General features: G+C 36.9%; 2 protein-coding genes across 7 annotated transcripts in view; both read left to right on the top strand.

The window, feature by feature from the left end:
* Positions 1–7,478, top strand: part of LOC136242325 (kazrin-like) — a 95,578-nt gene extending 88,100 nt beyond the window's left edge. For 3 of the 5 annotated variants that reach the window (XM_066033732.1, XM_066033730.1, XM_066033731.1), the window contains 3 exons: positions 2,080–2,258; positions 6,131–6,275; positions 7,100–7,478. In XM_066033732.1, coding sequence (XP_065889804.1) covers positions 2,080–2,258; positions 6,131–6,275; positions 7,100–7,276 — 501 coding nt within the window. In that variant the 3' untranslated portion in view covers positions 7,277–7,478. Of the gene's footprint in view, positions 1–574; positions 1,512–1,814; positions 1,948–2,079; positions 2,259–6,130; positions 6,276–7,099 lie in introns of those variants that run through there. The other 2 variants (XM_066033734.1, XM_066033733.1) reach the window with 2 other exon arrangements.
* LOC136242323 (E3 ubiquitin-protein ligase TRIM45-like) overlaps positions 1–12,089 on the top strand; it is a 39,223-nt gene that overhangs the window by 16,521 nt on the left and 10,613 nt on the right. The window contains exon 1 of one of the 2 annotated variants that reach the window (XM_066033727.1): positions 7,518–7,557. The exons of the other annotated variant lie outside the window; for it this stretch is intronic. The gene's annotated coding sequence lies outside the window, so the exon portion shown is untranslated. Of the gene's footprint in view, positions 1–7,517; positions 7,558–12,089 lie in introns of those variants that run through there. 2 annotated transcript variants of the gene reach the window in all.

The raw sequence follows: 12,089 nt of genomic DNA, 5'->3' as shown, positions 1-12,089 counted from the left end.
AGTTAGGAGTTGGAAGTGGTTTATAAGTGTATACAATTGTTCACTGTAGTGTGAACTAACTACAAGTACTTCACAAGCTTGTGTTAACTTTGTAGTAGATCCATAAAAGGTAATGCTAATGATAATGCTGGGGTCATTAACCCACTTGTTAGGTTTACAATACTTTTCTGTGCTATTGTTGGAAGTTGGTGGAAGTTGGTGTTTATGCCAGTGTTGCTGTTATAGTGTTCTTTTATTTGTACTTTTCAATTTAACTTGACCAGCTTTCATTTCCATTGTACAAACTGTATTGTTTTGAACTAGTACATTGTTAGTACATGATGATCTTTGGTTAGATTGGAACTGTTGTACTTCTGTGTGTATAGTGTACTGTACTCACAGTTCAGTAAAGTTCATGAGTAGTTCGTAAATTGACCAGCTGTTCATGACAAGTGAGCTTTCGTGAAGTTCATGAAATAGAGCATGTCACAAAGTTTTTTGTGCTCTCTACTGTACATGTATCATATAGTGTTTATATTTAATCAGGTGCTTATCATGTCTTATATGTGCCATTGTGCACACAAGTGTCTATTCCGAATGATTCGTGGAAGAAAACATTCATAAATGGTTTATCCTTTCATCATTCGTTAGAAAACATTTGTGATTTACTGTGCAACAAATCGGGCACGTGCCTACAACTGGTCAGTCATGAGTGGACACTAGTGTGGATGGCTGGACTTGCGGAAGAGAAGCAGGTAACCTTCATGATACTGAGGGTGAGACTAAGGCACTACTGGCAACAATGTACTCGAGAATATAATAGTCATATCTGCTGGTCTGGTGGGCGAGAATACACAGTGATTAACTGCCGGTATTTCAAATGTCCCTTTTCTCTTTTTGCTTCTGCTGTCACTTAATGATGTTTGCATGTCTGTTTGAATAGCATGGTGTTGTGTGTTGCTGTGTAACATCATACATAGCTAGCAGTTTAGTGTGATGCGAAAACTTATCCTCCCGTGTGCTAATGCACAGGATTAAGCTTATGATCTCGTGGTTGTGAGCGGAGGGTTAAAGATTCTGTTGATGTAATTACAGCTGCATAGGCCCACTAAAGGAAGGAAAGGTTTACTTCTAAAATTGTGAAATTCACAAACGTCTGTTTCCGCGATTGATTCCCTTTGCATGGTATAAACCATCACCTGTATGTACTTTCAGTGTAGCTCTCACAGTATTTTTGGATTCGTAAAGCACAAGAGGTTGTCTATAATATGAAATGGTGAAAATCCTTTGAAATATTTTTCCCTACTCATACATTGAATACTGAATGATTGTGGTGATATTTGTTACTGTAGCAAGTACCCACAAGCTGGTACACTACATCACATTTGGGTGGCCAAGACATGGCCAAGTGATATTGGTCTCCCCAGCTAGCAGACACACTGCTAATGAACCTTGTTGATGGTAGAGTATTGAACTCCTTTAGTAAAGATGACCTGCATAAGTACCTCAAGATTAACAGGAAAATTGAACAGGTCAGTTTATATACATTGATGTTGAAACAGGAGGAACATCTAATCCTATGTATAAGGGAACATGTAGCTCTGTAAACAGCAAAATTCAAACATGGCTGCCATGTGAAATAATTTTTTTTTTTTAAAACTGAGGTGCAGTGCACACTTGAGTATGTCACTGTTAAGACATCATGTTTGAATCTTGTCTGTAACATAGCAATGTAACTGTACGGAATCATGTTCCCTTGTTCATAGCTGAACTTGATACGTTCCTGGTGGAATTACTGTAATCAACTATTTATGTATTTAGTGATTTTTGTGTAGTTGAGTTTCTTGTCTGGTGTGGAGTTGTTGAGGATGCACGAGTTTAACAAGGAATCCATTGTTGACCAAAGAGACGGCCAACAATGTGTCAAACAAGAAAATGAAACAATGGCTAAACCAGATTGACTTACAGGTACTATATAGTCCTGTGTATAAGTCTGTTCTAACTACACACATTGTATACACAAACATTCCTAATACTGACATGTATGTCACACACATTCATATACTAATGATGTTTATATTATCATTTGTTATTATATAGGAGTATTCTGAGAATTTGACAGGCACTGGGGTACATGGAGCTCTGGTAGTATTAGAACAAATCAGTTTCACATCAGACAGTCTTGCTGGTATGCTAAATATTCCAACTAGTGTTCCTCTTGTTCATAAACATCTAGCTACTGAACTAGCTCTTCTACTGAGTGGAAGGGTAGAAGAAAGGTGTGTGTGTACGTGCGTGCTTGCATGCGCGTGTGTGTGTACATGTGCATTGTGTCTATGTAGATGAAAACCTGTGTTGTGTAAGTGTGATATTTACACATACAAAACTTTAATAAGTACCGTATAACGGGAATGATTCACAGAAGAAAACATTTGTGAATTTCGCGATTTTAGGTGCATTTGCAAATGTTTTCTTGCCATAATTTTTCCTACAATTAAAAAGGTTTTTCATGGAGCAGTTGATGTAGCATTCATGTAACTAGTGCATAAGCAGGTAGCTACTCGCCTTGCTACTTGCTAAACTGCTATATATGCGTGACAGTATAGTCAGTGAGGCGCAGGAACGTGGCGTGTGATTCGAACAGAGATGCAAACTTCAGTGACAGTGGAAAAATTAGTGCTACTAAATGGGCAAATATAATTGCAGCCCAGCAATTCACTGTGCCGGAATGGCGTGTCTTAGCCTCAGTTTTAGTGCTGCCTCTAAGGCTATGAGGCATGCCTATCGTCCAATCTGATTATCGTGAATGCCTACTTCTCCAGCGAAACAGCGATCATGCATGGCTACTAGTATGCGTAGTACGCAACATGTCAGAGTCAGCCATATAGTTGAGCGCTCCCTAGCTATCCACAGAAAAAAAAAAGATTAATTTGTTGTGGGTGTGTACCCAATTTTTACTTTATGCAATAAATTGCGAACGTTTTCTCACGAATGAAGAAACAATAGATCATTTGCGAATGTTTTCTTCCGCAAATCTTTCCCATTATACGGTATCAAGAGTTCATAATGGTGTAGGGTAGCAGTGGAAATCTAATATGTGTCGTATTTGGTATTTCTGTGTATTATGTAATGACCTACTGACATGGTAGAGTAGTGTATTGTATAGAGTGATATAGTGATAGGATAACTGATGTATGTCCTGTGATATACTGGTGATATTTAAATTCCTGAGGAGGTACGATACAAGCTAATTCTGTTGACTTTTAATGGCGGTGGTGCCATGGCATCATAACTTACCAATAAAATAAAATATTTTGCTCCACATTGTTTAATAATAGAAGTCAGGGGCGGATCTAGGATTTATAAAAGGGGGGGGGGGATAACTCAAGGTACTAATCTCTTGGGTAGAGGTGTGCAAAGCATGCTGGAACTAGGGGTCTGGGGGCATGCCCCCCCAGGAAAATTTTTTAAAATAGATGCTAAAATACTGCAATTTGGAGACATTTCCACGTAAAATTCATAATATTTTCTGCCTGTAGATATTTTATATACTGCCTTTAGATTATAGGTATGGCTCTCTGAAGCATTTTGCTAAGGAAAAGTTTGGGTAGGTACAGACAACCAAGTACATGATGCACCCCTCTCACAATTGCACAACACTGAATAGGTGCATGTTAGAATAATAATGTTGAAAGTGGAAAATTTTGAAATTTGAACAATACAAGATTGAATCTGAGAGAATTTTCAATGGAAATTGTGTACCTGAATTAAGTATTGCCATACATATTAACTACACAAGTAGATGAATGAAGCCCTTTAAACAAACCAATGCACTTCATTGTATGCATAGGTGCAGACAGATTTGGAAAAATTCCATAACAGAACCAACTACATGTTTCCAGTGAATGTTCTATTAGAGTAGTTAGCTGACTGCTCTATTAGAGTATCTCGATCTTGTACACCTCCAATGCTGATCCGGGTCCTTGTTGCATAAACTTTAGCATAAATCCACTGATAATACCTTGGAAAGATGTTTATAAGGTGGTTTTATGAGTATTTGTATTATTAGTGATCATATAATTATGCTAAGACAAAATTTCATTATAATACTCAGCATATTGATCAAGTAAAGCCTAAATATGAAGGGGGGGCTTCAGCCCCCAAAGCCCCCCCTGGATCCGCCCCTGGAAGTGTAGCATCTGTATCATTAACTCCAATGTTAACATACACTAAGCAGCATTTTAGAGCACCACATGCTAAACTTAATATTTTCCATTACTCCTTCCTGCCTTCAACGATTAGATTGTGGAACAATCTTCCAGAGAACACTGTCAACCAGCCATCCTTGAATGCTTTTAAAGATCTATTGTATAATGATTACAAATCTAATGTTTACAGTATATCATACTCTGTATAAAGTCCTATACAGTAATACCGTAATTCGCTTTGTTTTCGTGCAGAAAAATTTCGTGATAAAAATTTTCGTTTGATTTATATGAATGACTGTTCTATTAGAGTAGTTTGATCTTATGCAAAAAAAATCGTGTAAAAAATTTTTGTACAAGGTTCGGCATACGAAAATTATTTTACAACAAAAAAAAAAGCTAATTACAGTATGATAAATTTAATAAATAAAAATGTTTATGACAATAGTAAGTATACATGTATGCATAGTTATGCAATAGAAGAAAAAAGTAGCTCTGCACTGTCATAAGAAAAGCTTTTGGTTTTTATTAATGTTTTCCTAAAATAACTTCTCTATTATTACAAATCTTACAGCTCAGATGTGTGTGTCATACCTCCTCTGGTTATATTCAATGGAATGTGTTACATATGCCATCTTAACCTAGCTCCCACTAAAACTGTTTGCCATAAAAGTTATGTTGTTATTGTAGGGGGATATTGTAGTATGTGTTTACATGTGCTCTCCTGTTGGTTTAGTCATGTTGGAGTTTTGTTGTGTTTGTGTAGCAATTTTGTCCTCATGTGGGTATAACCTGACCATTGTTATTATTGTTAATGACTGACATTACCAACTTGTAACTAAGTAACTACATTTGTAATGATATTGTAAATGTAGAATTTTTTGTGGTGGGGACTGCGAAGGAGTGGTAGTATCTTTTGCCTTGTTTTTCCTTCTGTACCAGCAATCGGGGACATTAACCAAATTCCCCACAGTTTGTGCATGTGATTTTAATCCTGGAAAGATATGGATATAAGACATGTACATGCTACCTGGCTACTGATATGCTTTTTGTTGGTTGCCTTCCCTGCCCAAATGTTATCACACTTTTTGGACACCTGACTTTAATGACTGCTGTAATAAATTGTCTGACTGCTCTATTAGAGTATCTTGATTGATTTCAAGTGCTTGATCTGCAGGAATAAAATGGTAACCGTACACTGGCCTGTATCCTTGTAAATGTGGTCAGGCATTGAGGCAGGCAGACCAAAATATGAGTTTGAGGATTTCTTTAAAAAATTCTATATCCGGCCATCTATAAGTGTTTAATGCTGTATTTGATGATGAATTATTTCATAAAGATGATTTTCATCCCATATGACATTTCTATAATAAGGTTTAGATGTGGAATTTTTAGCTGCATGCATCACTTTGAGAGAAATCCTGCTAAACAGTATTGTCGTACTGTTTGACACTTAAAGTACCACCTATGCTTGTGTATACCGTACAACGTAATAATTTAAAAGGGGGAAATTTTAGCGAATTGTTGCAATTCGTCAAATTTTCCTTGTCAAAGCTCACGTAACTGGTTAATTACAATACTGAAGTCAGCACATTCATCAAAATTTTCCTTGTAAATATTTGACAGTAATAAATTCGTCAAAATTTCCCCCATCGGATTAATACGCTGTACGGTATATGCAAAATCTCGAGGGTTGTCTCAAGGCTAATATAGCACTTGACTTTGCCTCCTGCTATAGTAGTCTCTACTTTATTTCACATGCTGCAGTGCTTTATAACTATGTGATAATGATATGGTATGTGCTGTGTGTACTGTGAAGTGAAGAATAGATAGTAATAGTGATCTATTTTCAAAGAGGAAAGTATTTGAGAGCATTATATAAGTAGCATGCATCTCACCTGATACAAAAATGATGACTTTTACTTATCACATTTCTTGTCATACAGCATCAGTATGGCGAAGACACCAAGAGCTAACACAGTTGGTTCATCATTTACCAGTAGTAGTCAGCCATTAACACATCATGACAACACTAGTGTACCTGCTTTGGATTTGGGTGATAGAGAGGCCAAGACAAGATGGAGTTTTAGGGTGAGTAGTTACCTTTAATGGTGTGGTGTTCACTTGTGTATATAACATGTATACATCAAGGGACCTGTGATACATTGGAATGTTACTACTATTTGTTCAATGCCAAAGAAAAGAAAATTAACCATAAATAATATAAGTCCCTATGGATATGAAACCAATCACTTGCGTGCACATGTTTCTACAGAGGGCAGCTGTTCAACGGTTGTTTTGCATCTGAAAAAAATAATCGTTTTGCTTGTTGCTGTGTCTAGTTGAAAACATTACTAGGTCTTATACATTGTTTGTTAGATGAATTATGGAGGCAGGTTGGTTCCTATGTTTAATTCCTGGTGAGTCGTTTTGTGTACACTTTTTCAGACAAATGCTTCAATGAACTTCCAATTTTTTCTTACTCATCGTGTCCTTTTGTTGTATAAGCAGTATTCTGTGTTGTCTTTTGAATGGTTTAATGATGTTTCCAATTTTATCACCAATTTTCTTTGCCTGTGGTAATCCTCCCGAGCATGGTGTCACAAAATGAATGGTTTCACGACACACCACAATGAATATATACATCTCCCATGCACAGATTTAAAGCTTCCATAATTGAAAGAACACGTACATAAAGTTGACAGCCATTTCACAGGGTATGTGAAACCAGCTGGCGCTTATTAGTTCCATTTCCACAGGGATTATGAATTAACAAGGAAGGTGGGGATGGAGCATGACATTGATATGTAAATATGCAAGCTAGTGCAAAGTTTTTATTGTCAGTAAAACACTCTAATAGAACAACCAATATGTTATAACCTCTTGACTGATGTATTATTGTTTGTATGTATTAGGAGCCATCAGGATCAGTCAGTAGCAGTGGAACTTCAGCCAGTAAACTACCACCATCCTCAGAACCATCATCATCTTCCATCAAACATAGTGGTGGCTCCTTTACTTCTTCTTCTAATGGCAGTGGATCATTGAGAGTGTCTGCAGAACATCACACTGGGACTGGAACTACTGTGTAAATTTGTGTGACTTGTAATTGCCTTTCCTATACAGATGTTTCTCAGATCCATCATGAATTTTTGTCAGTAGCTACATTATCTTCAGTTTGTGTAAACTAACTCCTTTTTAACGAAACAATAATTATTGCTAACATGATATGTTTAAAATTTTGTGGTGATGTAGTACAAGGTGAAGTGAAATAATTTTGTTCAAATTTTATAGTTTCTGCACATCATTTAGAATTAACTCCGCCTTTTCCGTTTCCGCATTTGTGTGACCTCAGAAGACTTATACTAAACAGGTGTCTATATTAGTTTATTATTGTGCGTAGCTATGTGTTAATTGTAGCATCTGTGGTTGTACATGGATCGCACTCGCCATTTCTTTGTGCTTGCTCGGTCACTCAGCTTTTTTGTATGTGGTTTCGACATTCAAGTAAATAGCTACTTTGTAATGCGAAAACGTTTTCTTTAAACGAGTACAATCTACCATGGTTCGACGTATTGATGATGCCATATATTATCTATGATGCTAATATGTAAGCGCTTCGAGTCATTTCTAGTCTGCCACGCCCACCGTTAATGTATTCAAAACTTTTACAAATTTTAAATGCTTTGGGGTACGCGGCAAGTAGTTCCGGCACAGTTAAACCTTAGGGTTAGCTAGGCGAGTCGGCCCGGGTTCAGCTTTGGTTTCTCCTTTGTAATGTATAGAAGTTACTCCACGTGGACACATAAGGCCAGGCAAACTTGATTAATTGTTTCTCATCCCTGCCCTTTTACCCTACCGCCTCTAATTTCATTATTGCTGTTATCAATTACGTGCAAACGTATTTTGATGCTAAGAAGGCTGACTCATTTTTACAGCACAGCAAATGTCACTTGCAACTCAGAAACGGTGGTAAAACGTAAGTACTAGTTTTTATAAGGCTTTAGCTATAAACCTTTATAGTAACACATGATACAGCTTGATTTGGAGCATTTTCTTTAATAATGAATAATGAAAAACGACCTCCCTCCCGCATGCATGGAAATCCAAATTTTTGTGGATGAGAAACAAGTAATCAAGTTTGCCTGGCCTAAGGTAGAAACTAAGGGAGGTGGGTAGCTGGGAGCCACGTAGCACAGTGGCTACAACTCTGGGCTCACATACTGGTGGTCCAGGGCTTGATTCCTGGTAGAGGATTTTGTGTCTTTTTCATTTCAGGACCCTTTTTTTTCTAAGTTTTATTTTTATTCATGTGACTGCCGGAACAATAGCAACAGCCTAATAAATTTTGATGTGCTATGGACTTAATCCAAAATGACATCACGAGCACATTATTTGGGGGACTAATGTACAGGCGCCTATGGAGAAATTGTTTTGATCTATCATATTTCAGCCAGGGAAGGAGATATCAACCTCTAAGCAACAGGTATGGTTACAAGACAACACAATGAACGATTTGTATCACATGCTGGAGAAATTTCGAGATAACGCTTGTTTGCATTGGCTTTTGTTACCTTATACCCATAGCTACCTGTTGGCTACTGGTCGGTATCTTGCTTCACGAGTGAAATATGATGGATCAAAACAATTTCTCCATAGGCACCTGTACGTTAGTCCCCCAAAGAATGCAGCCATCTTGTGCTCCGTGACATCATTGTGGATAAAGTCCACTACTAAATATAATGGGGAGGGAGTGTCAAACTTTGTTATAGGCTGTGAAAATGAGTACCTTTAATTAGTTTTATTATTATTAGTATTATTGTTAATTAGCAAAGCCCACTAGGGGCAACACACTAAGGAGCATTACAATCACATATTATATTATATCAGTTTCTTCCCATAAATCTGACCGTTGTTGATTGCTCAGATTTAACAGCTTAAATAATTTTACGGGTGGTCCACATGGAATTGCAATGGCTGAAATTCCATCTAAGCGTGTCACTTTCACTAGTAGAACCATCGAGGCAGGGGATGGCGACCATGATGAAATCTTGACCATGATAGAACCTCGATGTTTGCTCTGCTTGCGTCATGATGAGTTCCTCTGTGCGATGTGCCATACTTTTCTCAAGTACACAGTTCTTTCACTCGGTATTCACATATATAAAGTGTGCCCACTACACTGATATTTAGTTACCAATCAACACAACCCACCAAGTTATTTGAATGATGCCATAATACTTTACGGGCTCATTTTTCTCAGCATATAGAGCAGTTCGACACTCTAGCTCCCTACCCCATTATATACTCTTGCTTATTACAAGCAAACAAAGATAAAAATGACTATAAAATGTCCAAACTAAGGACGGAGACACCCCTCGTGCATAGTGAAATTGTAGCACAATGGAAAAATCTAAAACCACACTACTAGACTAAGACTCTAGGGATCAATGGAGTGTATTTGCATAACATCACATATGAGGCATTACTACTAGTGTACTAGGCCTGAGCCTATTATGCTTAAAATTTTACTTATTATTCCTTCCAGATTTTCCCAAAATATTCTCCCATTATTCTTTTTTTATTCTTGTATCTGGCCTATTATTCCATAATAATTCTCATTCAATTTGTCGCTTTTTCAAGATGCTACTAAGTAATTTTGCCATAATTAATTAATAGCCATATAATGATGAAGCTTCCATCTTACACATAGCCATAAGTAGTTACAACAGACTTAGAATAGCTATCTGCAGTAATAATTCAAGAGTTTTTAATTATTGGTGTATTAAAGCTGTAGCTACAGCTACTCTGTACATACTGAGTTAGGTAGAGAATGATATCAATATGTTCAAAGACTTGAAGAAGATATCAGTACACTGGTATAAGGTGTACTATGAAGGCTCAGAATTGCAGATAATCTCCCTGATTCTGGCTGCAGACTGTTAACATGAAACGATCTGACTGCCCTATTAGAGTATTTGAGCGTTCTATTAGAGTATATCGATCTTTTAGAGGCTTTTCAGTCTTTACAGCCAGCACTCCTATAATAATGTCAGCTATATACATTCTTCGTAGCTTAACTCTTTCTACTAGCTAATCAAGAAGAGACATACCCCTTACTTCCACCAATTATTCCCATGAACATCCGATAATTCTAAAATTATTCCTGTAAGCATCCCATTATTCTGGAATTATTCTCACGAAACTGGTGACCTATTATTCTCAAAATTATGCCGGCATAATAGGCGCAGGATTATAGTGTACTGCCTTGAAATGGTTGTTCAGTATATCCATAGTGGTCAGAAGATGCACAGTAAAACTTATTTCATTTTGATCCATGGTCATACTACATATCGGGGATTGTGTACTGAGTTTAACACATACACTCCGTATTGTACTTCCAGTGTTGGGAAAGTTACTTTGTCAGTCATCCTGTGTCAGTGTAATATATTACATATTACTCTTTACTTTTGGACAGTGTAATAAGTTACAATTACATATTACTCCAAATGAAAAGTAACTTAATATATTACATTACATTACTTTTGCTCTGACCATACACCTTTCCTTTACACCTTGCATGTTAGTTACTGAGTTAGCATATAGTAAACACTCCTGTAAATATAGCTACTGGCTTCTTGCACCTGTGTAGAGGTGCTCATTGTTTTTACCACTTCAGCCATACCTAAACATTGCTGGTAAATCACGTGACCAGTTGTCTGAGGTGTGAACTAATTTTATTATAGGGAATTGGAACAGTAGCTATAGATTATTGCAGCCACTAAGCTGTTGAGTAACACTAATTGGTTAGTAATGGACCTGCTAATGTGTTATGAATATCGTTACACGTCGCTAACGAACTGTAATAGTAACGCATTACGTAATACACACATTACTTTCGTTACTAATATAATGAACAATGGGTTCCTTGAAAGTAACTTAAGTTATATTACTAGACTATGAATACTAACGCGTTATATTACTTGAAATCACAAAATGTAGTAACTATTATGTAATATCATTCTATTATACAACATCTGAACTCCTTCAATTTACTCATTGAAAACCAACACGGATTCAGGTCTCAGCACTCCTGTGTCACTCAACTTATTTCCCTGGTAGAAGATTTATCATATTCCATGGATCATCACCAACAAACGGATGTTATTCTTCTCAATTTTGCGAAAGCATTTGACAGTGTCCCACACCAGAGACTTCTTGTAAAACTCGGACATTACGGCATTACTAATAACATCTGTCACTGGATCAGTACCTGGCTTACCCAAAGATCTCAACAAGTAGTATTAGATGGTGCCTCATCTGAATCGGTATCCGTTCAGTCTGGAGTACCTCAAGGAACTGTCCTTGGTCCCTTGATGTTTCTCATATACATTAATGACATCACAGAGAGCATAAGTTCACCGTTATGACTATTCGCTGATGATTGCATACTTTACAGAACTATTGCTACTTAAGAAGATGCTATCCAACTACAAAATGTTCTCAACCAACTACTTGCCTGGGCAGGCAATTATACGTTTTAATGTAACCAAATGTACTATTATGCGTTTCACCAGATCTTCATCACCTATTCTATTCAATTATAAATTGAATGATTGCAATTTAACAACATCTAGTCAACACTCCTACCTTGGAATTTTATTAGATAATAAACTATCTTGGTCATCTCACATAAAAAACACAGCTGCTAAAGCCACCAAAACTTTAAACTTTCTCAAACGAAACTTTAGTAGTTGCTCACCAGAAGTAAAAGCATCAGCTTACCTCACCATGATTTGTCCTGTAATGGAATATGCTGTGGTTGTATGAGACCCATACTATCAAACTGATATCCAACAGTTAGAGAAAGTGCAGCGTAAAGCTGCAAGATGGGTTTTAAATGAT

This window comes from Dysidea avara, chromosome 13 (assembly GCF_963678975.1).
Source record: "Dysidea avara chromosome 13, odDysAvar1.4, whole genome shotgun sequence".
NCBI lineage: Eukaryota > Metazoa > Porifera > Demospongiae > Dictyoceratida > Dysideidae > Dysidea > Dysidea avara.
The sequence above is the reverse complement of the archived record's forward strand: the minus strand, read 5'-3'. Positions and strand labels throughout refer to the sequence as shown.